Genomic DNA, 27,554 nt, shown 5'->3' with positions numbered 1-27,554 from the left:
GTGTGTGTGTGTGTGTGTGTGTGTGTTAATTGCTCAGTCATGTCCTACTCTGATGACAACATGGACTATAGCTGCCAGGCTCCTCTGTCCATGGAATTCTCCAGGCAAGAATACTGGAGTGGGTTGCCAGTCTTTTCTTCAGGGGATCTTCCCCATCTAGGGATTGAACCCAGGTCTCCCACATTGCAGGCAAAGTCTTTACCGTCTGAGACAGCAGGGAAGCCCCTCTAGAGCTGTAAGGTATTCTAAAATCTCATCCAAAGATAGTGGTCCTTAACTGGGGGTGATTTTGCCCCCAAGAGATATTTGAAAATGTCTGAAGACATCTCGGCTATCAAAGCTTGGAAAGGAAGTGTTGCTCCTGGCATCTGATGTGTAGATAGGTCAGGGAAGCTGCTAACATCCTATAATGCATAGAACAGCAGCCCCTGACCAAAAAAAAAGAAAAACAACAACAACACAAAACAGAATTATAGAGCCTAAGATGTCAGTAGTGCCAACGGTGAGAAATTGTGCCCTAGAGCAATGGGGATAATAAAACTAATCCCACAGGATTGCTGTGAAATTTAAATAAGATAAATAAAATTTAAATAAGATAGTAAGTGCTTAACGAATGATAGCTATAGCTGTTAACCACACAAATCTGCCATTCTGCCAAATATCTCCAGGCTCCTGCCTATTACCTGGGCGAGAATTCTGCCTTACTGAGCCTTCATAATGTTGCTGGAGAAACACAGGTCGGTTGTCGTTGATGTCCTTCACTTCAATGGTGACAGGGACCGGGCCCTCCACTGTATTGCCCTGAGCATCCAGGGCTGAGACCTGATGTTGACAGGAAAAGGAAAGCTTCTCGGTGAGTCTGAACCTCATATCATACACCCAAAAGTCACTTGAAGGAAATTAGAGCCCAAATAATCAATGGTCTGATAACTACAGGGGAGAAAGACACCCATAAAAGCCCAAATTGGGAGCTGCTAAAATAGAGGCCCTATCAGTTAAGCCAAGCTAATCATGACTGTTTTCCAGCAGTGGGATATGCTGGACACTGGACATGCTGTTTTCTAAATAGCTAGAGTCAGTGAAATAAGAACACTTTGACCCTTGAGGATATGGAAACATCACGTGCTGTTACAGAGGCATTTTAGTGGTCAATCTGCATATTTACTAACAGAAAGCTTTTGGCCTGCTCTTTACCCACAGTTAGCTCTCTACCATTTCTGTGTATTCAGATACAAACCATGAAACCTAAGGGAGAAAGAGAGGGAGGAGGTCTCTTTAGTCAGACTCTGACTTTGGTCATCGGTCACTTCTGCTTCTTGCAAGGCCCAAAGGTGCGTCATCTAGCACCAATGCTGCCTTCTTTGCGGAGCCAGAGCCCACCCAATAGCCAGAGCAAGACACCAGTGAAATATCAGAGAAGTGTTGAGTGGTTTTGATCCAGGTGCCTAAGTAGGGCCTTACTTGATGAGTGATTCATCTGAGAGCCTTGGCAATATAACTTGGGTTACCTGGTCAAAAAGCCTAAAAACGAAGATATCTTTACCAAATCACTCTCTAGTTGATTTAAAAAATATATATATGGACAAACGAGATTGGCAAACACGTCGTTAGGGTAAGGAGAGTGGAAACGGGATTCTGTGCTGGGGAGGAGTGTGCCAGTGGCATCTCCAGCACTCAGAGATTGGAGCTGGTGTCCGTGGCCTGGTGTCGATTCACCTGCAGTCTGTGAACAGCTCTTGTTTCCCTGTCCAGGCTTTTGTTGTGATATAGAAGTCCATCAGATTGTATCTGAAATATGCCATCTGTCTCCCCCGTTAGTTTGAAAGTCACAGCAGGAGGATTGGCCTTAAACTGGGAAAAAGCAAAAATTAGATTAAGTCATTAGGAAAAGCAATGTTGTAGAATTTGTTGTAAGTCACCAATTTCAGGTAACATTTTTATTTGCACAAGCACCAAAATAAAAATTTCTAAGCTTTTAAAGGGATACATTCTAAAAGTCTGCTTTAATATTAACTAATATTCAAACTACATGTCTCTCAAGAAACAATAAATGACATAATTTAATATATTTACAAAAATCAATTGATACTTTACATTATAGCTAGAATTAGATGAGATTTTTTTCTGGGAATATCTGAGAGCTATATTACTCCTAGCTTCTAAGAAACATTAAGAAGTGTAGTTTCATTGCTAGGATGAAAAAGACAGCATTTAGTACTTCTAAAAACTGTGACAAAGATTAAGAGATACTTTATTGTTAAGGAAAACAACTTTAAAGTGACTTTATTTGATAATATTCTGTATGAAAATCTCACTTTTCAGAAATGAAGAAAATGTCAATGATCATTCATGGGATAGCTATAGTATTTTTAAGACCACAGAAGAGAAAATTCACTTAAAAGCAGACAGAAAAGTCATTCAACCTCATTAACAATTTTAATATATTTTTCTATATTCACAAGTTAAAAATCAATAATAGCCAATGTTGTAAAAGCTCTTGTAAAGAATGGAAAAAAGCACATATATTATTAATGAAAATATAAATTAGCATAATCCTTTTGGAAATAACTTGAGGCATAAAATGTTGCAGGACATAAAATCAACACACAGAAATCCCTTGCATTCCTATACACTAATAATGAGAAAACAGAAAGAGAAATTAAGGAAACAATTCCATTCACCATTGCAACGGAAAGAATAAAATACTTAGGAATATATCTACCTAAAGAAACTAAAGACCTATATATAGAAAACTATAAAACACTGGTGAAAGAAATCAAAGAGGACACTAATAGATGGAGAAATATACCATGTTCATGGATTGGAAGAATCAGTATAGTGAAAATGAGTATACTACCCAAAGCAATTTATAGATTCAATGCAATCCCTATCAAGCTACCAACAGTATTCTTCACAGAGCTAGAACAAATAATTTCACAATTTGTATGGAAATACAAAAAACCTCGAATAGCCAAAGCAATCTTGAGAAAGAAGAATGGAACTGGAGGAATCAACCTACCTGACGTCAGGCTCTACTACAAAGCCACAGTTATCAAGACAGTATGGTACTGGCACAAAGACAGAAATATAGATCAATGGAACAAAATAGAAAGCCCAGAGATAAATCCACGCACATATGGACACCTTATCTTTGACAAAGGAGGCAAGAATATACAATGGATTAAAGACAATCTCTTTAACAAGTGGTGCTGGGAAATCTGGTCAACCACTTGTAAAAGAATGAAACTAGAACACTTTCTAACACCATACACAAAAATAAACTCAAAATGGACTAAAGATCTCAACGTAAGACCAGAAACTATAAAACTCCTAGAGGAGAACATAGGCAAAACACTCTCTGACATTCATCACAGCAGGATCCTCTATGACCCACCTCCCAGAATATTGGAAATAAAAGCAAAAATAAACAAATGGGACCTAATTAACCTTAAAAGCTTCTGCACATCAAAGGAAACTATTAGCAAGGTGAAAAGACAGCCTTCAGAATGGGAGAAAATAATAGCAAATGAAGCAACTGACAAACAACTAATCTCAAAAATATACAAGCAACTCCTACAGCTCAACTCCAGAAAAATAAATGACCCAATCAAAAAATGGGCCAAGGAACTAAATAGACATTTCTCCAAAGAAGACATACAGATGGCTAACAAACACATGAAAAGATGCTCAACATCTCTCATTATCAGAGAAATGCAAATGAAAACCACTATGAGGTACCATTTCATGCCAGTCAGAATGGCTGCGATCCAAAAGTCTACAAGCAATAAATGCTGGAGAGGGTGTGGAGAAAAGGGAACCCTCTTACACTGTTGGTGGGAATACAAACTAGTACAGCCACTATGGAGAACAGTGTGGAGATTTCTTAAAAAACTGGAAATAGAACTGCCTTATGATCCAGCAATCCCACTGCTGGGCATACACACTGAGGAAACCAGAAGGGAAAGAGACACGTGTACCCCAATGTTCATCGCAGCACTGTTTACAATAGCCAGGACATGGAAGCAACTTAGATGTCCATCAGCAGATGAATGGATAAGAAAGCTGTGGTACATATACACAATGGAGTATTACTCAGCCATTAAAAAGAATACATTTGAATCAGTTCTAATGAGGTGGATGAAACTGGAGCCTATTATACAGAGTGAAGTAAGCCAGAAGGAAAAACACCAATACAGTATACTAACGTATATATATGGAATTTAGAAAGATGGTAACAATAACCCTGTGTACGAGACAGCAAAAGAGACACTGATGTATAGAACAGTCTTATGGACTCTGTGGGAGAGGGAAAGGGTGGGAAGATTTGGGAGAATGGCATTGAAACATGTAAAATTTCATGTATGAAATGAGATGCCAGTCCAGGTTCGATGCACGATACTGGATGCTTGGGGCTAGTGCACTGGGACGACCCAGAGGGATGGTATGGGGAGGGAGGAGGGAGGAGGGTTCAGGATGGGGAACACATGTATACCTGTGGCGGATTCATTTTGATATTTGGCAAAACTAATACAATTATGTAAAGTTTAAAAATAAAATTAAATTTAAAAAAATGTTTATAGACTTTAATAGCAAAAATTACTAAACAGAATTTATCCTAAGGAAATATTTTTTAAACAATAGTGGCATGTGCTCCACAAAAAAAGAAGCCACTGCAATGACAAGCCTGCTCACGGCAGTAAAGAGTTAGCCCCTGCTCACCACAGCTAGAGAAGGCCCACATGCAGCAATGAAGACCCAGTGCAGCCATAAATAAATAAAAAATTATTTTAAAAAAGAAACTAAATAAATGATGACTAAACTAACCCAAAGCAAGCAGAAGGAAATATAAAGTGGAAATTAATGAAATGGAGAATACAAAAGCAAAGGAGAAAATCAACAAAACCAAAAGTTGTTTTTCTTTTTTTTTTAAAAAAAAAAAGATCATTACAATGAACAAATCTTCAACTGGACTTACCTCAACCAGTTCAATCTCTGGTTGAGGAACTAAGAACCTGCAAGCCAAACATGGCACAACCAAAAAAAAAGAGGGAACATCACTACCAAACTTACAGAGATTAAAAAATCTAAATAGAATACTATGAGCAACTGTTTTCTCACAAATCAGACAACCTAGGTGAAACAGATAAATTCTTAGACAAAAACTACAAAAATTGACTATGCCAAAGCCTTTGACTGTGTGGGTCACCACAAACTGTGGAAAATTCTTCAAGAGATGGGACTACCAGACCACCTGACCTGGCTCCTGAGGAATCTGTATGCAGGTCAAGAAGCAACAGTTAGAATCGGACATGGAACAACAGACTGGTTCCAAGTTGGGAAAGGAGTCCGTCAAGGCTTTATGTTGTCACCCTGCTTATTTAACTTGCATGCACAGTACCTCATGAGAAACGCTGGACTGGATGAAGCACAAGCTGGAATCAAGATTGCCAGGAGAAAGATCAATGACCTCAGATATGCAGATGACAGGACCCTTATGGCAGAAAGTGAAGAGGAACTAAAAAGCCTGCTGATGAAAGTGAAAGAGGAGAGTGAAAAAGCTGGCTTAAAGCTCAACATTCAGAAAACAAAGATCAAGGCATCTGGTCCCATCACGTCATGGCAAATAGATGAGGAAACAGTGGAAACAGTGACAGACTTTATTTTTGGGGGGGGGGGGGGGCTCCAAAATCACTGCAGATGATGACTGCAACCATGAAACTAAAAGCCTCTTGATGAAAGTGAAAGTGGAGAGTGAAAAAGTTGGCTTAAAGCTCAACATTCAGAAAACTAAGATCATGACATCTGGTCCCATCACTTCATGGGAAATAGATGTGGAAACAGTGTCAGACTTTATTTTTCTTGGGCTCCAAAATCACTACAGATGGTGATTGCAGCCATGAAATTAAAAGACGCTTACTCCTTGGAAGAAAAGCTATGACCAACCTAGATAGCATATTCAAAAGCAGAGACATTACTTTGCCAACAAAGGTCCATCTAGTCAGAGCTATGTTTTTTCCAGTAGTCATGTATAGATGTGAGAGTTGGACTATAAAGAAAGCTGAGGGTCGAAGAATTGATGCTTTTGAACTGTGGTGTTGGAGAAGACTCTTGAGAGTCCCTTGGACTGCAAGGATATCCAACCAGTCCATCCTAAAGGAAATCAGTCCTGAATAGCCATTGGAAGGACTGATGCTAAAGCTGAAACTCCAATACTTTGGCCACTTGATGAGAACTGACTCATTTGAAAAGACCTTGATGCTGGGAAAGATTGAAGGTGGGAGGAGAAGAGGGTGACAGAGGATAAGATGGTTGGATGGCATCACAGACTCAATTGACATGAGTTTGAGTAAATTCCGGAAGTTGGTGATGGACAGGGAGGCCTGGCGTGCTGCAGTCCATGGGGTCACAAGAATCGGACACAACTGAGCAACTGAACCTAACCAAAATTGACAAAAGAATAAAAGAACTATAGCAAGTAAAGAGATTGAGCTAGTAATTTTAAAAATTCCCACAAAGGAAAGTCCAGGTCTAGATAACTTCACTGATGAATTCTGCCTAACAATGGGAGAATTAACACCAAAGTTTCACAAATACTTCCAAAAAAAAAGAGTATGGAACACTTCCTAACTTATTCTACGAGGCCAATATCATCCTTATATGTAAATCAGAAAAAAAATACAATAAAACTGCAGAGCAATATCTCTTATAAATACAGATGCAAAAATTTTCAACAAAATACTAGCAAACTGAATCTAGCAACTATAAAAAATTATATATCATGACCAAGTGGCATTTATCCCAGAATAAAAGGCTGGTTCAACATACAAAAATCAATTAATTTAATATTCCATATTAATAGAATAAAGGACAAAACCAGACGAGTATCTCAACAGAAGCAGAAAATCATTCCACGAAATCCAATATCCTTTCATGATGAAAAATATGCAACAATTCAGGAATAGAAGGTAAATTCCTCAACCTGATAAAGGATATATAAGAAAAACCCACAGTTAATATTAATATTATACTTAGTGGTGAAAGACTGAAAGCTTTCCCCATATGATCAGGAACAAGAAAATGAAGCCCAATCTTGTCACTTCTATATAGTAAGTCCCCTTCAAGTTGTGAGCTCTCAAAGATTCGAGTGTGCATTTCTGTGTCTTAAGTTAGTGCACTTATCTGGCGCACGTTGTCACGTGTGTGCGTCCTCTGCGAGTGGTTGTGCTTTGTGTACTTTACAGTTCTGTAGAGAATGGGCTTCTCAGGGGGCTCGGTGGTGAAAAGAATCTGCCTTCCGATGCAGGAGACACAGGAGATGCTACTTCAAGCCCTGGGCTGGGAAGATCCCCTGGAGGAGGAAACAGCAACCCACTCCAGTATTCTTGCCTGGAGAATCCCATGGACAGAAGAGCCTAGTGGGCTACAGTCCATGCGGTCGCAAAGTCAGATATGACTGAGCATGCACGCACTGTATAGAGTGTAGTAGTATAATGTCTTAATTTCAAGCCCAAGATATCATCTACGATGAGAAAAAAAGAGGCACTACCCAGACATCACTGGATCATTTTATCAAAAGGGTAGCGTTGAATCCAGCAAGGAGCCAGAACCTGTGCTACCAACATCAGGTGGGAGTGGAATTGCAGCTCGCCCTCTGTCTCCTACTGCTGACACTCCTTCAGCTCTGTCGTCGGCCACCTCCTCTCCCTCTTCAGGTCGGTAACTCCTCTTGCCTATTCACTCTGTACCAGCCCCTGTTTGCCAGGTGCTGTCCTGTACTTTTCAGGGTACTATTCTGTAAGGTAAAAATGTTTTCCTTATTTTTTATATTTGTTTTTTGCATATTATTTGTGTGAAAAGTATTATAAACCAATTATAATATGGTCCTCTATAGCCAATTGTGTTAGCTGGGTACCTAGGCTAACTCTGTTGGACTTATGAACAAATTGGACTTTAAGAATGCACTCTCGGAACAGAATTCATTCGCATGGAGGGGACTTCCTATCTAATATTGTACTTGAGATCCTAGGCAAGAAGAGAAATAAAAGTCATCCAGATTGGATAATAAAAGTACCTCTATTCACAGAAGACATGATCTTATATATGGACAATCTTAAGGAATCTAAAAAGAATTTTACAGCAAATAAACAAGTACAGTGAGGCTGCAGGACAAAAGATCAATATACAAAAATCAATACTATTTCTATACACTAGCAAAAATAAATCTGAAAGTGATGTTATGAAAACAACTCCACACACAATAAGATTAAAAAGAATAACATACTTCAAAATAAATTTAACCTGAGAAATACAAGAAAATCTGAATTTGTAATCTGAAAACTTTAAAACATTATTGAAAGAAATTAAAGATCTAAATAAATGGAAAACACCCCATCCTTAAAAGTTGAAAAACAAGATTTTTAAGATAGTAATATTCCCCAAATTGAGATACTGATTCAACACAATCCCTACCAAAATTACCTTTGTCTTGTTTGTAGAATTAACAGGATGATCTTAAAATTTAGGTTTAAATGTAAAAGACCTAAAATAACCAAAACAATCTTGAAAAAGAAGAACCAAGTTGGGAGACCTAACACTGCATAATTTCAAACTTTACTACAAAGCTACAATATTATAGAACTGTGTAAGAATTTCTTTCTTTCTTTTTTGGAGGATATGTTAATAATCTAAGGATCAACCCCATGGGGCAATAAGTTTATGGCACTGGCATGCTGCTGCAGCTGCTAAGTCACTTCAGTCGTGTCCGACTCTGTGCGACCCCATAGATGGCAGCCCACGAGGCTCCCCTCCCTGGGATTCTCCAGGCAAGAACACTGGAATGGGTTGCCATTTCCTTCTCCAATGCATGAAAGTGAAAAGTGAAAGTGAAGTTGCTCAGTCGTGTCCGACTCTTAGCGACCCCATGGACTGCAGCCCACCAGGCTCCTCGGTCCATGGGATTTTCCAGGTAAGAGTACTGGAGTGGGTCGCCAGTGCCTTCTCCGATGGCACTGGCATAAGGATAGACATATAGATTAGTGGAATCAAAATCAGGAGTACAGAAGTAAACTTTTGTATTTATTGTCAAATTAATTTCCAACAAAGGTGTTAAGATAATTCAAGGGGAAAAAAATAGTGTTTTCAGCAAATGATGTTTGAACAACTGGATACTCACATGCAAAAGAAAATGAAGTTAGATCCCTACCTTGTACCATGCACAGAACAACTAAAAATAGATTAAAGGCCTAAATGTTAGAGTTAAAACTATAAAACTTTAAGAAGAAAACACAGGCATACAACCTTATGACTCTTGATGAGGCAGTAGTTTTTTAGATATTATATCAACAGCACAAACAGAAAATAAAATAAATAAATTGAACTTCAAAATTAAAAGCTTTTGTGCTTCAAATGACGTTACCAAGAAACTGAAAAGATAATCTACAGAATGTGAGAAAGTATTTGCAAATTATGTGTATAAGAAACTTTATGCAGAATATATAAACAGCTCTTACAATAAAAAGACATAATCCAATTTAAAAATAGGCAAAGGATTTGAAGAGACATTTCTCCAAAGAACAGACACAAATAGTACATAAGTACATTAAAAGATATTAACATTAATCATTAGGGAAACCCAAACCACAAAGAAACCACTCTACTCCACTAGGATAGCTTTAATTAAAAAAAAAAAAATGGTAACAAGCGTTGCCAAGGATGTGGAGATATCAGAACACTTATACAATGCTGGTTGGAATGTAAAATAGTTTAGTTGTTTTGCAGACCAATTTTACAGTTATTCAAAAGGCTAAATATTAAATTCATCATGACTCAGAAATTTTACTCTTAGGTATATATCCAAGAGAATGGAAAACATGTCCTCACAAAAAATTGTACATGAATGTCCATAATACCATTACTTTGTAATAGCCATAAATGTCCATTAAATGATAAATGGATATTCAAAAGGTAGCATATTCACACGATGGAATATTATTCGGCTATAAAAAAGGGGTGGAGTACTAACAGCAGCTACAATATGGATGAACCTTGAAAATATGATGCTAAGTAAAAGATACTATACACAAAAGGCCACATGTTATATGACTTCATTTTTATGAAGTGTCTGTAAAGGCAAATCTATAGAGACTGAAAATAAATTAGTGTTTGCCAGGGGGTGGGAGGAGACGAAAGAGTGGCTGCCAGTGGGTACAGGGTTTCTCTGAGGCTGGTGAAAGTGTTCTGGGATCAGACAGTGGTGATGGTTGCATACTTTTATGATATATTAAAAACCAAAGAATTGGCCATTTTAAAAGGGCAAATCTTAAGATATGTGAGTTACATCTCATACATTACAAAGAGAAAAGGCAAAAAATGACCTATCTCAGAAATGTATCATACAATTCTTTCATCTGGAAGCCCCTGAGAATACAGAGCTGGGCATAATTGCAAATCTTCAGTGAAAGAAGTCTGTAGATGTGTAGTTCCTTCCTTCCTTCCTTCCTTTTCTTTCTTTCTTTCTTTTTTGGAGGATATGTTAATAATGCAAGGGTCAACCTCATGGGGCAATAAGCTTGTTTTGTGCCTCCCTGACTTCAGGTAAGAAGTTCTTTGGCACAGATGAGGGGACTGGGACAACTCCATGCCACCACTGGAATAAAGAGCTCAGAGTACATCTTACCAAGGCCGAGTTTCCAACATCATCTCCACAGCCAAAGATGGAGAGAGAACGAAATGCTTTTTTTTTTCTGAGATGTCAGATTTTATTTTTTGTCATGTAACCTACTTTTTAATTTAAATTGAAGCACAATATTACATGGGCTTCCCTGGTGGCTCAGATGGTAAAGAATTCACCTGCAATGCGGGAGACCTGGGTTCGATCCCTGGGTTAGGAAGATCCCCTGGAGGAGGATATGGCAACCCACTCCAGTATTCTTGCCTGGAGAATCCCCATGGACAGAGAAGCTGGGAGGACTAGTCCATAGGGTCACAGAGAGCCAGACAAGACTGAGCAACTAAGCATAGCACAGCACACAATATTACATGAATTATAGGGGTGCAACATAGTGATTCACTTCTAAAGGTTATACTCCACTAATAGTTACTACAAAATATTGGTCATATTCCCTGTGTTGTACAGTATATCCTTGTAGATTATTTGCTGTTGTTCAGCTGCTAAGTCATGTCCAACTCTTTGCGATTCCATGAACTGCAGGACACCAGACTTTCCTGTCCTTCACTATCTCCTGGAGTTTGCTCAAACTCATCTCCATTAAGTCAATGATGTCATCCAACTATCTCATCCTCTGTCATCCCCTTCTCCTCCCGCCCTCAATCTTTCCCAGCATCAGGGTCTTTTCCAATAAGTCAGTTCTTTGCATCGGTATTGGAGTGTCAGCTTCAACCTCAGTCCTTCTAAGGAATCTTCAGGGTTGATTTCCTTTAGGATTGATTGGTTTGATCCATTGCTGTTCAAGGCAGTTTTACACATAACAGTTTGTACCTCTTAATCCCCTGCCTCTCTCTCGGCCCCTCCTCTCCCCCAGCCTGTCGCTGGTAACCACTAGTTCTCTCTCTCGGCCCCTCCTCTCCCCCAGCCTGTCGCTGGTAACCACTAGTTTGCTCTCTGTGCCTATGAGTCTTTTTCGTTGTAGTCACTAGTTTGTTTTGTTTTTCAGATTCCACCTATAAACAATTTCATACAATATTTCTCTTTTTCTGTCTGATTTATTTCACTTTAACGTAATACCCTCAAAGTCCGTCCATATTGCTGCAAATGGCAAATTTTCATTCTTTTTATGAAAGTGAAAGTGTTAGTCACTCAGTCATATCTGACTGTTTGCAACCCTATGGTCTGTAGCCCGCCAGGCTTCTCTGTCCTTGGGATTTTCCAGGCAAGAATACAGGAGTAGGTTGCCATTCCCTTTCCAGGGGATCTTCCCAACTCAGGGATTGAAGCCAGTTCTCTTGCACTGCAGGCAGATGCTTTACGGTCTGAGCCACCAGGGAAGTTCTTTTTATGGCCGCGTAGTACTCCACTGTGCGTGTGTGTGTCACGTGTGTGTCAAGATATTTTGTATCCGTCATCCACTGACGGACACTTAGCTTGCTTCCATATCTTGGCGACTGGAAATACTATGAATATTGGGGTGCATGTATCTTTCTGAATTAGTGTTTTCATTTTTTTCACATATACCCAGGAGTGGAACCACTGGGTCATGTGGTAGTTCTATTTTTCGAGAAACCTTCATACAATTTTCCACAGTGGCTGCACCAATTTATATTCCCCCAAAAAAGTACACGAGCAATTCCCTTTTCTCCACTTCCTCACCAACCTTTGTTATTTGTGCTCTTTCTGAGGATAGCCATTCTGACAGCTTGAGGTGATATCTCCTTGTGGTTTAAATGTGCATTTCTCAAGACTATACTTTCAGGGATCATTTCTAGAGTTTATTAATTTACATTTCTCTGATGATTAACAATGTTGAACATCTTTTCATGTGCCTGTTGGCCTTCTGTATGTCCTCTTTAGAAAAATGTCTATTTCAGTATTCTACCCATTTTTAAATTAGGTTGTTTTCTGACGTTGAGTTGTATGAGCTCTTTGTATATTTTGGATATTAACCCCTTATCAGTTATATCATTTGCAAACATTTTCTCCCATTCTGTAGGTTGTCTTTTCATTTTAACAATCATTTCTTTTGCTGTGCAAAAGCTTTGGAGTTTAATTAGGCTTAACTTGCTTATTTTTGCTTTCATTTCCTTTGCTTTAGGAGACAGATATGATTTATATCAAAGTGTTCTGCTTATGTTTTCTTCTAGGAGTTTTACGGTTTTGGTCTTACATCTAGGTTTTTAATCCATTTTGAGTTAATTTTTGCATATGGTGTTGCGTGCATGCTCAGTCACTTCAGTGGTGCCTGACTGTGTGACCCTATGGACTATAGCCCGCCAGGCTCCTCTGTTCATGGAATTCTCCAGGCAAGAATACTGGAGTGGGTTGCCATGCCCTTCTCCAGGGGATCTTCCCAACCCCAGGGATTGAACCCATGTCCCTTATTTCTACCTGCACTGACAGGCAGGTTCTTTACCACTAGCATCACCTGGGAAGCCATATATGGTGTTAGGTAGCATGATATACTCGACTAGAACATGAGAACAGCAGTGTTATAATATCAGTTATGCCATTAATTTATTTAAGCCTCGATTTTCCTATCTGTAAAACAAGCAGTTGGTACAAAGAGTCTCTAAGGTGTTTTCTAGCACAAAGACTCTGAGATTCTAGAAGGAATTCCCCTTCATCTCCTACTTCTCCTCTGTAACACACACACCCATACACAAGAGCTTTCAGCCGTGACAACGGGGCTCTCATTTCCTGCCTAGAAGAGATAAGCTTTGTAGCATGACTGATGGAAAAAGAACAGAAAACGACGTGGAGCAACCCAAGGAATGATTTTACTGGCTGGGATCCTCAGAGACTGTGAAAGGATCCTAAGAAGCAATTTCTAGGTCTGCGATATTTGTAAGTTGGAGATTGTACAGTTCAGTACATCAGAACTATGTACAGTTCTGATTCTGTTCAAAGAGACGTGGACCTGTACTCGCAGAACATCTGTTCCTTTCTGCCCAAAGAAGTGACGGCAGACTCTCTGGCCCACAGACAACTTTTGCTTTGATTATAGGATGCTTTTTTTTAACTGTGCCAATATTCTTAGATTTTGATTCTTAGGAAATATTTAGATTCTTAGGAAATTCTACATAAAGATAAAAATGTCTGACTTTTGTGGAAAAAATCATGAAATCCTGTAATACACAAATTCTGATGTGAGAAATTATCTGGAATTGCCCTGAGCCTTTGCCCTGTGAGGCACCCTCAGTTAGTCCCGCTCCCCACTGTTCCCTGTGTCCCACAGGCTAACACCAAGTGTCAGAAGACTTTTAATTTCACATTTGCACAGTTTCGGGGTTTTCTACATCTGTTTTTTTGCTATTGCCTTTCTGATCCCAAGATAGTACCGTTCATCATCTACCTGGCCCCTGTGGGTAGTTGAGGTACTCGCTACAGACAGGCTTTCAAACCCAAGCTCTGGATTAGCAACTGAGAGGAAGACTCTCCAGTCTACAGCTCCAGACTCATGTGGCCACTGTCTCTTAAACATCTCCACCTTGCTAACCCCACAGATTAAATTCAATAAGCCTAAAACTTATTTTCCCATAAACTTTCCCTCCCCTCCTTCTCTCGCTCTCTCTTTGAGTGACACCATGAACCAGCCAGTCAAGCAGTCCAGAGACCCTAGAGTTACCCTCAACACCTTTCTCTCACTGCCTGCACTCACTCAGTAACCAATTCCAGCACATGGGACCCCCTCGCATTGCTCCCACCCGTCCCGTCCCCTCCACTCCCATTTATACTTGCTTAAACCAGGCCTCCGTCATGTCCCACTGGTTCTGTGGCAAACAGTGTCCCAAGACCCTTCCCGCCTCCAGGCTCACTCCCCTCATCATACACTCAAAGTGATCAGAGAGCAAGTCTGGGCAAACACAGCCTAACTCCTTCACCCCTTCCTTAACGTCCCAGTGGGCCCTGCCGCCTAACACAGGTTAAACAGCCAGTCAGGACCCCCACGCCGACCCTCGCCCTCAGCAGTCTCACCTTCTCCTCACAGCCTCTCCCACCCTAAACCACCTGCCATCTTTCATTTTCTTGCTAAATGCCTGCCCCCATATTTTTTTTTCCATCTAGTCCTCAGGGCCTGCTTTCTGTTTGGGAGTGCCTGGTCAACTTTAAATACCCAGTTCTGGGGTCCAATGAAACTTTTTCTGTTCAACGACTACCCTCCACTCTTAAAATTGACCACTCTTTCTCTGCCTGCACTTGGCCCCCTCCGCAGCCCACCAGACTCCAATCAGAACCCTCCAGCGCATTGTTTGCCTTCTTGTTAGTCTCCTTCTGCTACCCAAGAGCGCTCCAGCGGCAGAATTGCTGCTGGTCTCATCCTGCACCCCCAGAACCCAGCACAGCATCTTGTAACACTAGGCAGTTTCCGCACAGTTCATAAAAGGAGATGAATGTGTGCCCAGCCCACAGCATTCTTACCAACTTATGAAGCATAAAACACACAAATGAAAAGGACTTTCCAAATGTAAATGAGAAATCTCTAACTAAATGCTCCCTGGCGAGGGAGACAGAGTTAGTTAACGAGATCTTCCCCTAAGTGAGCCCTCGCCAGAGACTCCCAACCTTTTCCTGGCATCCTCTTCCGTTTCCCAGCTCCCTCCGCTTTGCAGCCCTGAACAGAAACGTGATTCAGGCCCGCTCCTCTGCGGGGTGGGGGCGGAATCTAAGAACCTCAGAAGTCAGGATCCTTCCTGTCTCTGCGGCCTCCGTTCCTACCTCCTTCTCCAGGCTCGCGGCTTCCTGGCCTCACTGGCCTTCTGCCAGAACCCCAGGCAGGCCCTGCCCTCTCCCAGCACAGGGCAGGTGTCCCAGCTGTGCCTTTGCTGGACTGCTCTTCTGTCTAAGCTCTCAAAGCATTTGCTCCTCCCTCAGGGCCTGACTCCCCTAACTGGAGAGGTCAAAGCCTCTGTAACACCCCACGGCGGGGGCACAGAGATACCTGTGCACCCCCACCAGCTCATATAATAGGGCCACTTCGCACTGATCTGGTACCAAATGAGAGAAGGTGGGATGAGGCAGTTTTTGGTCCCTCCTCTGTGGATGGGAACTGTCCAACAAAAGAGATGTTTGGCACTTAAGAGAAGGCATACCCACCTCAGACAGTAGTTTGGCAACCCCTGTTGCTCCCCCAGTGCATGGGGCAGGGGATCACGGGCATCCTCTAAGGCCCATCAAAGCCTCTTCCTACCACTCTAGGGCCAAGCAGGCTTCTCCAGGGGGTTCTGACCAATGCAGTAGGATGTTTTTCTCCCTCTCTCCATTATGTTTCCAAGATTATTTCAGTGCCCCTAAAGCTGAAGTCTCTTGCCCCTCAAGCCCCTGCCATCCACCCTCAATCTGAGGCTTCTCAGTGAACCAAGTGAACAAGATGACTGCCTCCCAGTGTGTCTCAGTCAACGCCTGGGTCGGCCCAGAGACAGGCTCAGAGGAGGCAGTGAGGAAGGCAGGCTGTGTGTGTGTGTGTGTGTGTGTGTGTGTGTGTGTGTTAGTTGCTTAGTCGTGTCCAACAATTTATCAACCCCATAGACTGTAGCCCACCAAGCTCCTCCCATAGACTGTAGCCCACCAAGCTCCTCCGTCCACGGGATTCTTCAGGCAAGAATACTGGAGTGGGTTGCCATTTCCTTCCCCAGGAAGGCAGGCTATTCCAGCGCTAAACCAGAGAATCCGTATCTTCAAATGCTGCAAGCAGCCAGCTCACGGAATAGACCAAGACTCAGATAACCACCCTCTTCCGAGACTGGTCCCCGCCCACCCCCGGAGAGGGGCGGAGCCTACAGGCCCTAAGGTTCCCGCCTCAGGGACAGGAGATATCCCAGATACCACTGAGAAAGTCCGAATGAGGACGCCTGGTATTACTGAGACTGCTCATCTCTTGGCTCCTGAAATCATTCTCCATAATGAGATCTCCTAGGCCTCTATTTTATTTCTGGGTGTCCAGTAGATAAAGGAGTAAAGTCCACAGAGAGCCTGCAAAATCAAGATGACAGAGACTAAGAGTAGCCCTTACCTGGAATATGGGTTGACTCGGTTCTTGGCCTTCAAAAATTGAAAATTCCATGGGTTTTAGGGGTCCACTAAACTTTCCCTCTTGGCCATATCCAGTTGTCTGTTAAGAGATGAAAGAAAAATAGAAAATTAGCAACACCATGTACTATGAATGTATTTGGGCCACTTGATGATTTTCTTATGGTTCTGGGAGTGATATATGAAATCTAAGATTCTAAAATGGCTCAAAAAAAAAAAAGTGAAATCAAGTCAAAATAGGCAGGAAGGGTTCTAATATTTGTTGAGGCTCCACTATGTCAAGATGGTTTGTCAGCAGCCTAGCATTGCTTTTCTCATTCAAGGTGATTCAAGCAATCACCCTGGGTGGGGGGGTGGGGTGGGGGTGGGAATTAACACTGCCGTGTTTTCAATCAGGCTCACAGAGAGTTAGTCACTTGACCGGAGTAGAACCCACGAGCAGTTGACATGGCACACACACTAGGTTATAGCTGAAGGAAAACTGGTGATCGTCATCCCACAGTGCCACTATGCCATTCAATTCTACCTGGTTGACACCAGCTTCTTAAAACCCCTCCATTCCACTCTTGTTAGTTTATAAGGAAATCCATGGCAGATTCCCCAGCATGCTCGAGTTCAGGCACCTCAAAGACAATTGAATCCATAAGGGGGAAAAAAAATACGTGGACCTGTTTAGTACAATGCTTGCCTGACACACAGCAAAAAGAGCTCACATTCGCTACACTAGTGTATGCTGAGCTTTGTCCTAAGCACATTTAACCACATTAACAATCCTACATTTATCATCACTAGCTCTGTTTCACCAGCGATGAGACTCAGATGCAGAAATGTTAAGTCATTTGCTCACAGTGCAGGAAGCAGGATTTGAACCTACAATTCCAGACCACTCTTAGCCGCTCTAAGCCACTGCCCCACTACCCACTAGAAAGAGCACAAGTGGCCGAGACAGCCTGGCAGGAAATCTGCAGCATGGAGGGTGTGCAAGAGGGCACATTCAGCGGTAGTTCCTGCCATCCCTTTGTCTCCCACCAACGAGGATCATTGAAGGAAATCTCAAGGCAGAGCAGCACGCAGGAAGGGACTGCCAGCTATACACCCACCACAGTGGGCACCCCTGGAACGAGGTATCTAGCACAACACCCAATGCCAGTGCCTCTCCTGAGTGGTCCTTCTGCTCTCCTCCTGTGGTGGCAGTCAGGGGTGGGATGGATTAGTATGATATGGGAAGTTAATGGTTTGGAGAACTGGACAGGTAAAACAAAAAAAGAAAGAAAAACTGGGGAGAAGAGATTTATTCTCCATTTCCTTATATGGAGCAAGTACACTCTTACTGCAGAAACACTGGAGATAAATAACCCAAAAACAATTAGGACAAAATGATGGGGAGAAAAGATCTTGTACTGTGGCTCATTAAACCTTGACTGAGTTGATCTGGGTGTCCAACAAAAAAGCATTAATAAACAAGAACACAGAGGTTTTGGAATTTGGAACTTCCCTCCACTTCAGAGATGTAGTGGACTCTTGGGTTAGCTGCCCCCGCAGCCATCATCAACCTCTATCCCTTGGAAAGACAAATGATCTCTTTCCCAGACTCCTTTGCAGGAAAGATCATGGCCAAGTGACTCCATTCTGGTTATTGAAACAAAGGTGGAGTCTGCTGGGTCGGGGTGTGGGTGGGGGAATGTTTCCAGTCAAGTTTTTGTTCTCCTGATGAGAAGGAGACAACAGAGGATGAGATGGTTGGATGGCATCACTGACTCAATGGACATGAGTTTGGGTAAACTCTGGGAGTTGGTGATGGACAGGGAGGCCTGGCGTGCTGCAGTCCAAGGGGTCGCAAAGAGTCAGACACGACTGAGTGACTGAACTGAGCTGATGAAAAAGGACAGATGTGGGTGGCATGGCCCTTCCTCTTTCCTTGTTCTTATTCAGGCAGTGGTCCCCTGTCTGTAGCTGTGGCAGCTGTCATGAAACCATGGGGGATAAACCAGCTCAGATAATGGTGGAGCAAAGATAAAGAAGCCCAGGTCTCTGATAATATCACAAAACTGCTAAACCTGCCCAGGACTGCCCACTATAGAATTCTTGTTGTCTAACAAAAAAATAAATCCCTGTTGACTGGAGATACTCTAAATATGCTCATAGCTAAAGGACTTCTTTGGAGAAAGCAATGGCACCCTACTCCAGTACTCTTGCCTGGAAAATCCCATGGATGGAAGAGCCTGGTAGGCTGCAGTCCATGGGGTTGCTAAAATTCGGACACGACTGAGAGACTTCACTTTCACTTTTCACTTGCATGCATTGGAGAAGGAAATGGCCACCCACTCCAGTGTTCTTGTCTGGAGAATCCCAGGGACAGGGGAGCCTGGTGGGCTGCCGTCTATGGGGTCACACACAGAGTCAGACATGACTGAAGCAACTTAGCAGCAGCAGCAAAGGACTTCTTAACTGATGCAATAACTATACAGACTCCTAGCTCATCAGTTCCTTTCAAGGTGTGTCTTCCTCTGAGGGCTCATCTTCCCTCCCACTTCTCTCCACATCTTCTCCAGCTCCAGCTCCAGCTTCTCCTCCCTCTGGAAGGCAGAGCACAAGAAGTGGGCGCTGTGGTGGATACAGGATGCTGCTGCTGCTAGGGCGGTGCCTTTTGAGGGGCTACTGCTTAATAGCACACTGCTTTCACCAGCTTTCTGCTCACATCAGAAAGCAGTCTGTCTTGTGGCTCAGCTGGTAAAGAATCCGCCTGCAATGCCGGAGACCTGGCTTTGATCCCTGGGTTGGGAAGATCCCCTGGAGAAGGGAAAGGCTACCCACTCCAGTATTCTGGCCTGGAGAATTCCACGGAGAATGGAATTGAAATGGGGAATTCCATGGACTGTATAGTCCTTGGGGTCACAAAGAGTCAGACACAACTGAGTGACTTCCATTTCATTTCATCAGTTTTCTGCTCACATCAATAAGCAGTCTGTCTTTCAGCTGATCACACCGGTGACAGACCCTGCAGGAAAACTATGTTAGTCAGGCACACCTCACCCACAAGCCTGCATTTTTCCTCTGTGGACAAGCCGGCTCACCTATCAGGAAACAAGGAGATGTCTCAGTGGCAAGGTTCAAAGTAGGGTTGGGTTCTCATATCAGGGCTATTTGAGCTATAAAGATTTCAAAATGCATGAGTCAACAAGCCATACTGCCAGAACTGGGAAGAATGTTATAGTGAAAACTTGTGAAAGAGTTGGAGGAACAAAACCCACCATCTTGCATAAAGAGGTGAAAGGTAGGAAGCGGATGGAACTGATATTTTTGTGTTTCCTGCTATGGAATGTGACCCTCCACACATGTCATTTCTTAAGATCCTCACCACTATCAGGGAAGTCTCTCAAGAGAACCCCCCTAGCAGAGGCACAGATAGTTGGTGTTACAGTGGAATGGTGCCGAGGGGGCTGGACTACGAAGCCCCACCCCTTCCAAGTTGCCCCACTGCCTTCCAGGCCAGCAAAGGACACTTGCAGTTGTCAGATCTGCCTGCCTAGTAGCCACCTTCATTGCGCTTTACACCAAGAGTTCTCTGTGTTGGTCATACAGCAGGTATTTCAAGCTCTCCTCCTTCTGGAGGAAGCAGAGTCCCAGGCACAATTCTAAAACAGTTGGCTTCTCCCTGATTTCCTTGCATCCCTACTCAGCACTCTCCCAAATCCTCTCTTCAGTGCCCTTCCAATGTGTTCACACAGTGTTTCTAATCCCCTAAGAGAACCAGTTCTCAAAAGAGAACAGCTGAGCCACTATAGTATGGAATAAATGGTAAATATCCTCTGCTAAATAAAAGCTTGATGCCCAAAGAAAGAAGCACCAAGTGAACTTGCAGTCTTCACAGGAGAGGGTCTGCGCACAGGGGTCGGGGGTGGGGGCAGAAGAGACATGGCTCCTCCCAACGGCCCTGAGACCCCAGTCCACAGGTCGCAGCCTCCCTCCTTCACCCAGAGACAACTGTGCACGTGGCCGTCTCCCAGGCAACGCTCTTGCTGCCAGCAGTGGTTTGGGCCGCATTTCTCACTCCGGGTAGAAACTTCACTATGGTGAGAGTAAGGAAAACAAAAGGAAGGAAAAGGAAAACTGCTTTTCATCCTCTATCTAGGAAGAAAAATGCATATCCCCATCTCAGATCAGAAGCTGTTGAACCTGCTAATGTTAAATTATCATGAAAGAATCTTCTCTGTCTTTCTTAGAGCTCACTGTTGTTTCTTAATATAAATCCATAATTATGTATTTAATTTCTACCTTGTTCCTGGCACTGTGCTATGTGCTGAGGATGCAAAGATGACTAAAACACAGTCTTCCTCATGGAGGTCAGGGTCCATATGAGTGTAATCCCTGAATATTTAAAATGTGGTAGTAATAATTATAGCTAATATTTATCAAGTCCTTAGACTGTGCCAGTCACTGATCCAAGGGCTTCGTATGATCTCATTTAGTTGCCATATAAGGCAAGTCCTCTTGTTAGACCCATTTCATAAGGCAGAAAACTGAGGTTCAGAGTGTAGTAACTCACCCAAGTTCCTATCACCAGTCAACAGCAGTGCCAAGTTTGAACTAGGCACTGATTTCACCGTTCTGCCATAATATAGATAGCAAAGCACATATGAGAAGGTAGCAACAGGAGCGAAGCCAAGTGGTGCTTCTTGGCAGTCCTGAGGAAAAGCTTCGAGCCCCAGGCTGTGGGGATGCACAAGGCTCATAAGGTTCAGACTGCAGCTTTTCCCCTCAAGAGGAACGCTTTGGTAAGTTTACAAGTACAGCTGTATGTCACTCTAAATATTTTGAACTGTGTAGACTCTCAGGGGCTCTCTGGAACTTGAAATCCGATGTTATATTCGGGTTTTCAAAGAAAGGAACCAAGATTAGAGGTAGGAGGATCTAGTAGCTTCCTTCTAAGGAGAAAGCAAATGCTTCCCCATAATTTTGCTTCATAACACAGCAAATCTGGCACATGTATGACCCTTAGGAACCTCACGACAAAAGGGAAGACCGCATCCCTCTATCCACCTGAGGCCTGGGCTGGTCTCCCCACGTTCCATTCAGCTCCAACTTCTAGAAGCCTGAGTCGATAGGGTTAGCTCGACAAGTGACTAAGGGCAAATTTGGCCAAAAAAAGTCCAAGCCATATATGGAAACAAAAGTGCAGAGCAGAGTCAAAACTGGAGAAAATACTTTTCTTAATTTCGGTGGTAATTTAACGATGGTTAAAGACAAAATAAATAAAGTCAAGACTAAGGGACAGAGACTAACACATGTATCAGTATACTTTTCTTTCCAGATTCCCTGAGCTGGATGTAAAAGCCTAAAACTGAGTAGATGAATGGTTTAAAACTTGCCCGTGAAGGGGCATTGGCTTATAAGAGCTGAGGAGAAAGCATCTCCCTGGTTGAAAGTTAGACATATAACTTACAGCCATTTCATCAAAAATGGCCCATTAGTGTAAGCTGTGTGCTTTGTTCACAATAAGTTGATAGACTTTTTTGTTTAAGTGATGATAGCTGTTGCTTCCCCGGTATGGGCTAGAAATATTCCACTAAATAAAGACAGAACATTTCTCTTCTCTTACCAAGTAAAGTGTAAGGAGACACAAGCAGTGTAGCTGGGCTTGCGTTGTCATAATTTTCCTTATTCAAACTCCTGTGAATAAACCGGAGATAAGTTGATTAGTTCCCCTCCTATTAAAACCATGTTTATCCAAGCACAAAGGATCCCTGGACGATATTCAGTTGTAAACCTCGTAGGATGGCATCCTTGAAGGCCAGCCTCTCCTCTGCGGAACAGCCTGGACTTCCCCAAGCCCCCTGATACCTCATCCACAGCAACCACAAGTCAATATCCCGAAACAAGCTTGTGCTGACTCCAATTTTACCGCTTCACTTTATCACTCTTCTTCACTTAAAGAGTCTTAAGTGGGAACTTCCCTGGTGGCCCAGTGGTTAAGAATCCGCCTTCCAATGCAGGGGACGAGAGTTCAATCCCTAGTTGGGGAAGTAAGAGCCCACATGCCCGGGGGCAAACAGAGAAGCCTCAACTACTGAGCCTCTGCTCTACAACTAGAGAAGCCCCCATGTGCCGCAATGAAGACCCTCATTATATGGATGGAGGAGATGCGCCAAATGCCAAAATAACGAGATGCTAAAGTTTTAGTGGTTCTGATTCACAGCTGCAAATATGTGAGAGTCTTCAAGGAGGAAGAACCCAAGCATGTTCCCAATCCTTCATTCAACGACCTCACCAGCCACCTCTTTGGTCTTCTAAACCTTGCTGTTAATTGTACAATACACCAAAGGAAAAAATGTATTTATAACTCCCAAAGCAACTCAGTGAGAATCTACACTCTGCCCCTCTTCTCTCCTACTCAGTATTATTTTTCCTCTTTCCCTGTGTCTTCACGTTTCACAAAAAGTATACCTTTCACCCTAAGATACATCATGACTAACTGATTTTTTTCCTATTCTTATTTTTTCATGACTAACTGATTTTAAGATCTGAGACAAATTTTCCACATGGTCTGTGAAGCAGGACTGTTGCCTATCATAATATTGGACTGCTAAAACAAAACAAAAAAAAAACCAAGGAAATGAAGAATGCATTCACTTCACTAAAATTCCAATTATTTTATTGCCTCGAGGAATTGTAGATGATCTTGTTTTACTTTTTTTTTTTATTAATTTTTTAAAGTTTTCTACATTGAACTTACATCGCTAATATAATCTGCACGGGAAAATGGTTATAAAATTCTAACTATCTAAAAATTTAAACCCTGAAAATTTTTAATTCCTTACCTTTGGACACCTTCTATTTGAACTTTAAGAAAGATCAAAGTACTACAACAATTTAGCTTAACAAATGTCCTGGGAAATAAAGATAGAAAATAGTGTTTATTAAGGATCATCCCTGGTGGCTCAGACGCTAAAAAAAAAAAGAATCTGCCTGCTGTTTGGGAGGCCTGGGTTTGATCCCTGAGTTGGGAAGATCCCCTGGAGAAGGGCATGGCTACCCACTCCAGTTTTCTTGCCTGGAGAATCCCATGGACAGAGGACCCTGGCGGGCTACAGTCCATGGGGTCTCAAAGAGGTGGACACGACTGAGCGACTAAGCACAGCACAGCGCATAGGGTAGATCAGTGGAGGGACCTTTACAGACAGAATGGCAGAGGCCCAGAAGGTGTACTCTTGAGTCAGCGAGTCTGGGTCGGAAACTCAGCACAGCCTTTCGTTAGCTGTGTGGCCACGTGGGTACTACTTAATCTCTCTCTGTGCCTCAGTTTACTCGAATGAAAAATACATAGCAATTGCTCAATAGTGAGCGAACACTTTTACGAGTTTCTCACAGTCATAACGAATTAGGAAATGTTACTCTTACTTTATACATGAGGAAACCAAAGTCCAAAGTTAAGCCATTCACCTAAAGACACAGCTAGGAAGTGATACTGCCCTGTTGCCAACCAGATCTGTCAGAAGCCAAAGTTCAAAGAACTTTCCTCTCTCTGCTCTACCCTGTACTGTGTGATAGCCCAAGAGAGGCAGATATAGGCATAGAGATGTGCGTGTTGTTAGCGCATGCTGTGTAAATGAGACCAATTGTCCCAAGGCTACAGCTATTTTAAGAAAGAGCTAGGACGGAAACCCTTCAGGACAGTTAGATCTGTAAATTCTGTGAATGTTTAGAAATGAGCTTTTGCAACAAAATTAGTTTGGTCTATGTGTCCAAACATCATTTTAGAATTGGCTCCTTGTCAAACACAAACAAGACATTTTTTCTACGGCTTTAGACTACTTACATGGTTTGGAAACATATGGAAACAAATAACAAGCCCAGGTTCTAGCATACTACAAATATATTTAAAATTAATAAATTGGTATTATTAAATCTAACTAGTCATTTTTTTATATTAGTAAAATGAACACGATCAGCTATCAACCAATATTTGCTTAAGAGAAGTAGCATTTGGGGATCTTTCTCCTCAGAACCCTCAGCATCAAGATCTTTTAAATGTTGGTCCCCAGTTGCTCTTCTGGCCTTATCTCCCACTCCCGCCGCACCCAGGAATGCCGCGAGCACTCCGTGGACTTTGCACCCAGCTTCCCTGTCTCCACGCTTCGGCACTGGCTGTTCTTCCCACCCAGCAAAGGGCCCCACCCAGGGTAAATGACAATTGATATTTGCTGAATCCAGCTGGATTGAGATTATGTGTTCTCATTTTTCCTTACATACCTGACCATCTAGAGCCAATTTATTTATTTTAAAATCACTGAATTTAACAATTCTATTATGTGCCAGATACTGGGCTAAAATCTGGGAAAACAAAATAAGGGGTATAGCATCTGCCTCATGGAGCTAGAAATTACATCCTTCATGCAATCTCTCTTTTTTCCAGCCAGAAGCTCTCTCAAAGCCCCTCCTCCTGCTGCTGCTGCTGCTGCTGCTGCTAAGTCGCTTCAGTCGGGTCCGACTCTGTGCGACTCCATAGACGGCAGCCCACCAGGCTCCCCCATCCCTGGGATTCTCCAGGTAAGAACACTGGAGTGGGTTGCCATTTCCTTCTCCAATGCATGAAAGTGAAAAGGGAAAGGGAAGTCACTCAGTCACGTCCGACTCTTAGAGACCCCATGGACTGCAGCCTACCAGGCTCCTCTGTCCATGGGATTTTCCAGGCAAGAGTACTGGAGTGGGGTGCCACTGCCTTCTCAAAGCCCCTCCTACCTGCATTTTATTTTTTATCGCTTATTTACATGTCTGTGTTGCTGCTTCTACTAGAAAACAAAATCCTTCAAAGCAGAGGCCTTATTTTAAAATTATATATTTTTAACCTCTCCCAGCTCTTCATACTATGGCTTGCATATATTACACTCTCAACAGATGTTTATTAAATTCTGAAACATTTGTGATTGTCTAACATTGGTATCGGAGAAGGCAATGGCACCCCACTCCAGTACTCTTGCCTGGAAAATCCCATGGACGGAGGAGCCTGGTAGGCTGCAGTCCATGGGGTTTTGAAGAGTCAGACACGACTGAGCGACTTCACTTTCACTTTTCGCTTTCATGCATTGGAGAAGGAAATGGCAACCCACTCCAGTGTTCTTGCCTGGAGAATCCCAGGGACGGGGGAGCCTGGTGGGCTGCCGTCTATGGGGTCACACAGAGTCGGACACGACTGAAGCAACACAGCAGCAGCAGCAACATTGGTATTCTATGAATTTCTCCAATTAGTAAGAGCTTTCAGAATAAACAGAAAACATTAAAGGAAACTAACAAGATCTAAAGATTTATTTTGATGCACAGTAATACATTTTTATTGTTGATGATAAGGATTATTTCTCTTTTAAATACACAAACAAATTTCTTCTCAGTAAATAGGTTAAGAACTGATCGATATATACCATCTGCACTTGAAATGATTTCTTAGCACTTCCAAGCTTCCAAAGACATGTAAGTTGAATGGCAGAAAAGCAAATTAAAATAAATGCCTTATTTTAGCTAGATGCTCAAACAGGCCACCGTTTGAGGTGCTTAATGAAACCTAAAAAGTAAACAAAGCATTAAACTCATCCTTTATTTTGTTATTTACATTTGGTTTCACCCCTCACAGAAAGGTTTCCAGTGGGAAACAGAAGTAATTGCTTTCCGTTCCCATGCCTAGAGTCTCATGATTTCTTTGTGGATGAATCAGTCACACAATGCAATTGTTAGATTGGCTGGTTTGGACCCTGGCTCCTCCACCGACTCGCCTCTGTAAAGCGAGGATAATAGTATCTACTTTGGGGACCTCAATAAGTGAATATTTTGAACAGTTAATATTTTTTGTCAAATAAAATTTCCTTCTGCCACCCAAGTTTATTAGTCAGAACTTTAAATGTTGTCCTACAAGACAGTTCCTGTCACAATTCCCAGCTTTCGATGGCCCTGGTCACAGGGATACTCGAGACGCAGCCTTCACAACAACACCCTCACGGCCAAAAGAAGCGGCCAAGTAAAGCCTTTGTCTGAATGATCCAAGGCAAGGTACCCCACTGCTAGGATTATGCCAGAGGAGGACTCCGTCCTCACAAACAAGTCTCGCCTATCTTTCTTCTTCACACAGACATAATTTCACTAATGAATATTACATCCTGGCTGGAGGGAAACCATGGTTTGTAACTGAAATTGCCTAAAACCACCAAGCCATACACACTTGGTAGACTACTTCACCAACCCTACTTGGCAAAGGATTGGAGTAGATTTCCAGATAATTCAGTGATGTTTTGTCTGAACTATCTGAAACAGTTGATCCAACCCTCTGCTAGGAATTTTTGCTGTCAGAGTTTCCCTCAGGCACAAAGACTAAATTCACACAGTTTCTATGCAACTATCTAAGAGGCCAAGTACATCCTTAGCAACAGAGGTCAGAGGTCTGGGAGAGTTTTGAAAAGCCACCACCAGTTGCTTTAACCGTAAACAATTTACAAACGCGGAATCAGGGCTGCTGGCCTTGACAATTAGGGCTGACGGCTTCGTTTAACTTACCACAGCCCAGAAAACACTGAAACCCCTCCATGTCCTGAATCTGTGTCCAGCCAGGATAACGACACAAAGGCAGCTAACATTTCCTGGAAGCCCTTTGTCTCAGCACATGCTGAGACTTTTATATAATTATTGATTTTTCGTAAGAACCCTATGAAGCAGACGCTGTTAAAATTTATCTCTTAAAGGGGCTTCCCTGGTGGATCAGCAGTAAAGAACCCACCTGCCAATGCAGGAGACATGGGTTCGATCCCTGATCTGGGAACATCCCACCTGCCTGTCTTGGAGCAACTAAGCCCATGTGTCGCAACTACTGGGT

General features: G+C 42.5%; 1 protein-coding gene across 5 annotated transcripts in view; it reads right to left on the bottom strand.

Moving 5' to 3' along the window:
* CDH17 (cadherin 17) overlaps window positions 1–27,554 on the bottom strand; it is an 88,917-nt gene that overhangs the window by 46,285 nt on the left and 15,078 nt on the right. For all 5 annotated transcript variants that reach the window (XM_027561540.1, XM_027561538.1, XM_027561539.1 and 2 more), the window contains 4 exons: window positions 22,299–22,369; window positions 16,683–16,781; window positions 1,717–1,851; window positions 684–822 (listed from right to left, as the gene is read on the bottom strand). In XM_027561540.1, the coding sequence (XP_027417341.1) occupies window positions 684–822; window positions 1,717–1,851; window positions 16,683–16,781; window positions 22,299–22,349 (424 nt within the window). In that variant the 5' untranslated portion in view covers window positions 22,350–22,369. The remainder of the gene's footprint in view (window positions 1–683; window positions 823–1,716; window positions 1,852–16,682; window positions 16,782–22,298; window positions 22,370–27,554) is intronic.

The sequence above is a fragment of the Bos indicus x Bos taurus genome, chromosome 14 (genome assembly GCF_003369695.1).
Source record: "Bos indicus x Bos taurus breed Angus x Brahman F1 hybrid chromosome 14, Bos_hybrid_MaternalHap_v2.0, whole genome shotgun sequence".
NCBI classification, from domain to species: Eukaryota; Metazoa; Chordata; class Mammalia; order Artiodactyla; family Bovidae; genus Bos; species Bos indicus x Bos taurus.
The sequence above is the reverse complement of the archived record's forward strand: the minus strand, read 5'-3'. Positions and strand labels throughout refer to the sequence as shown.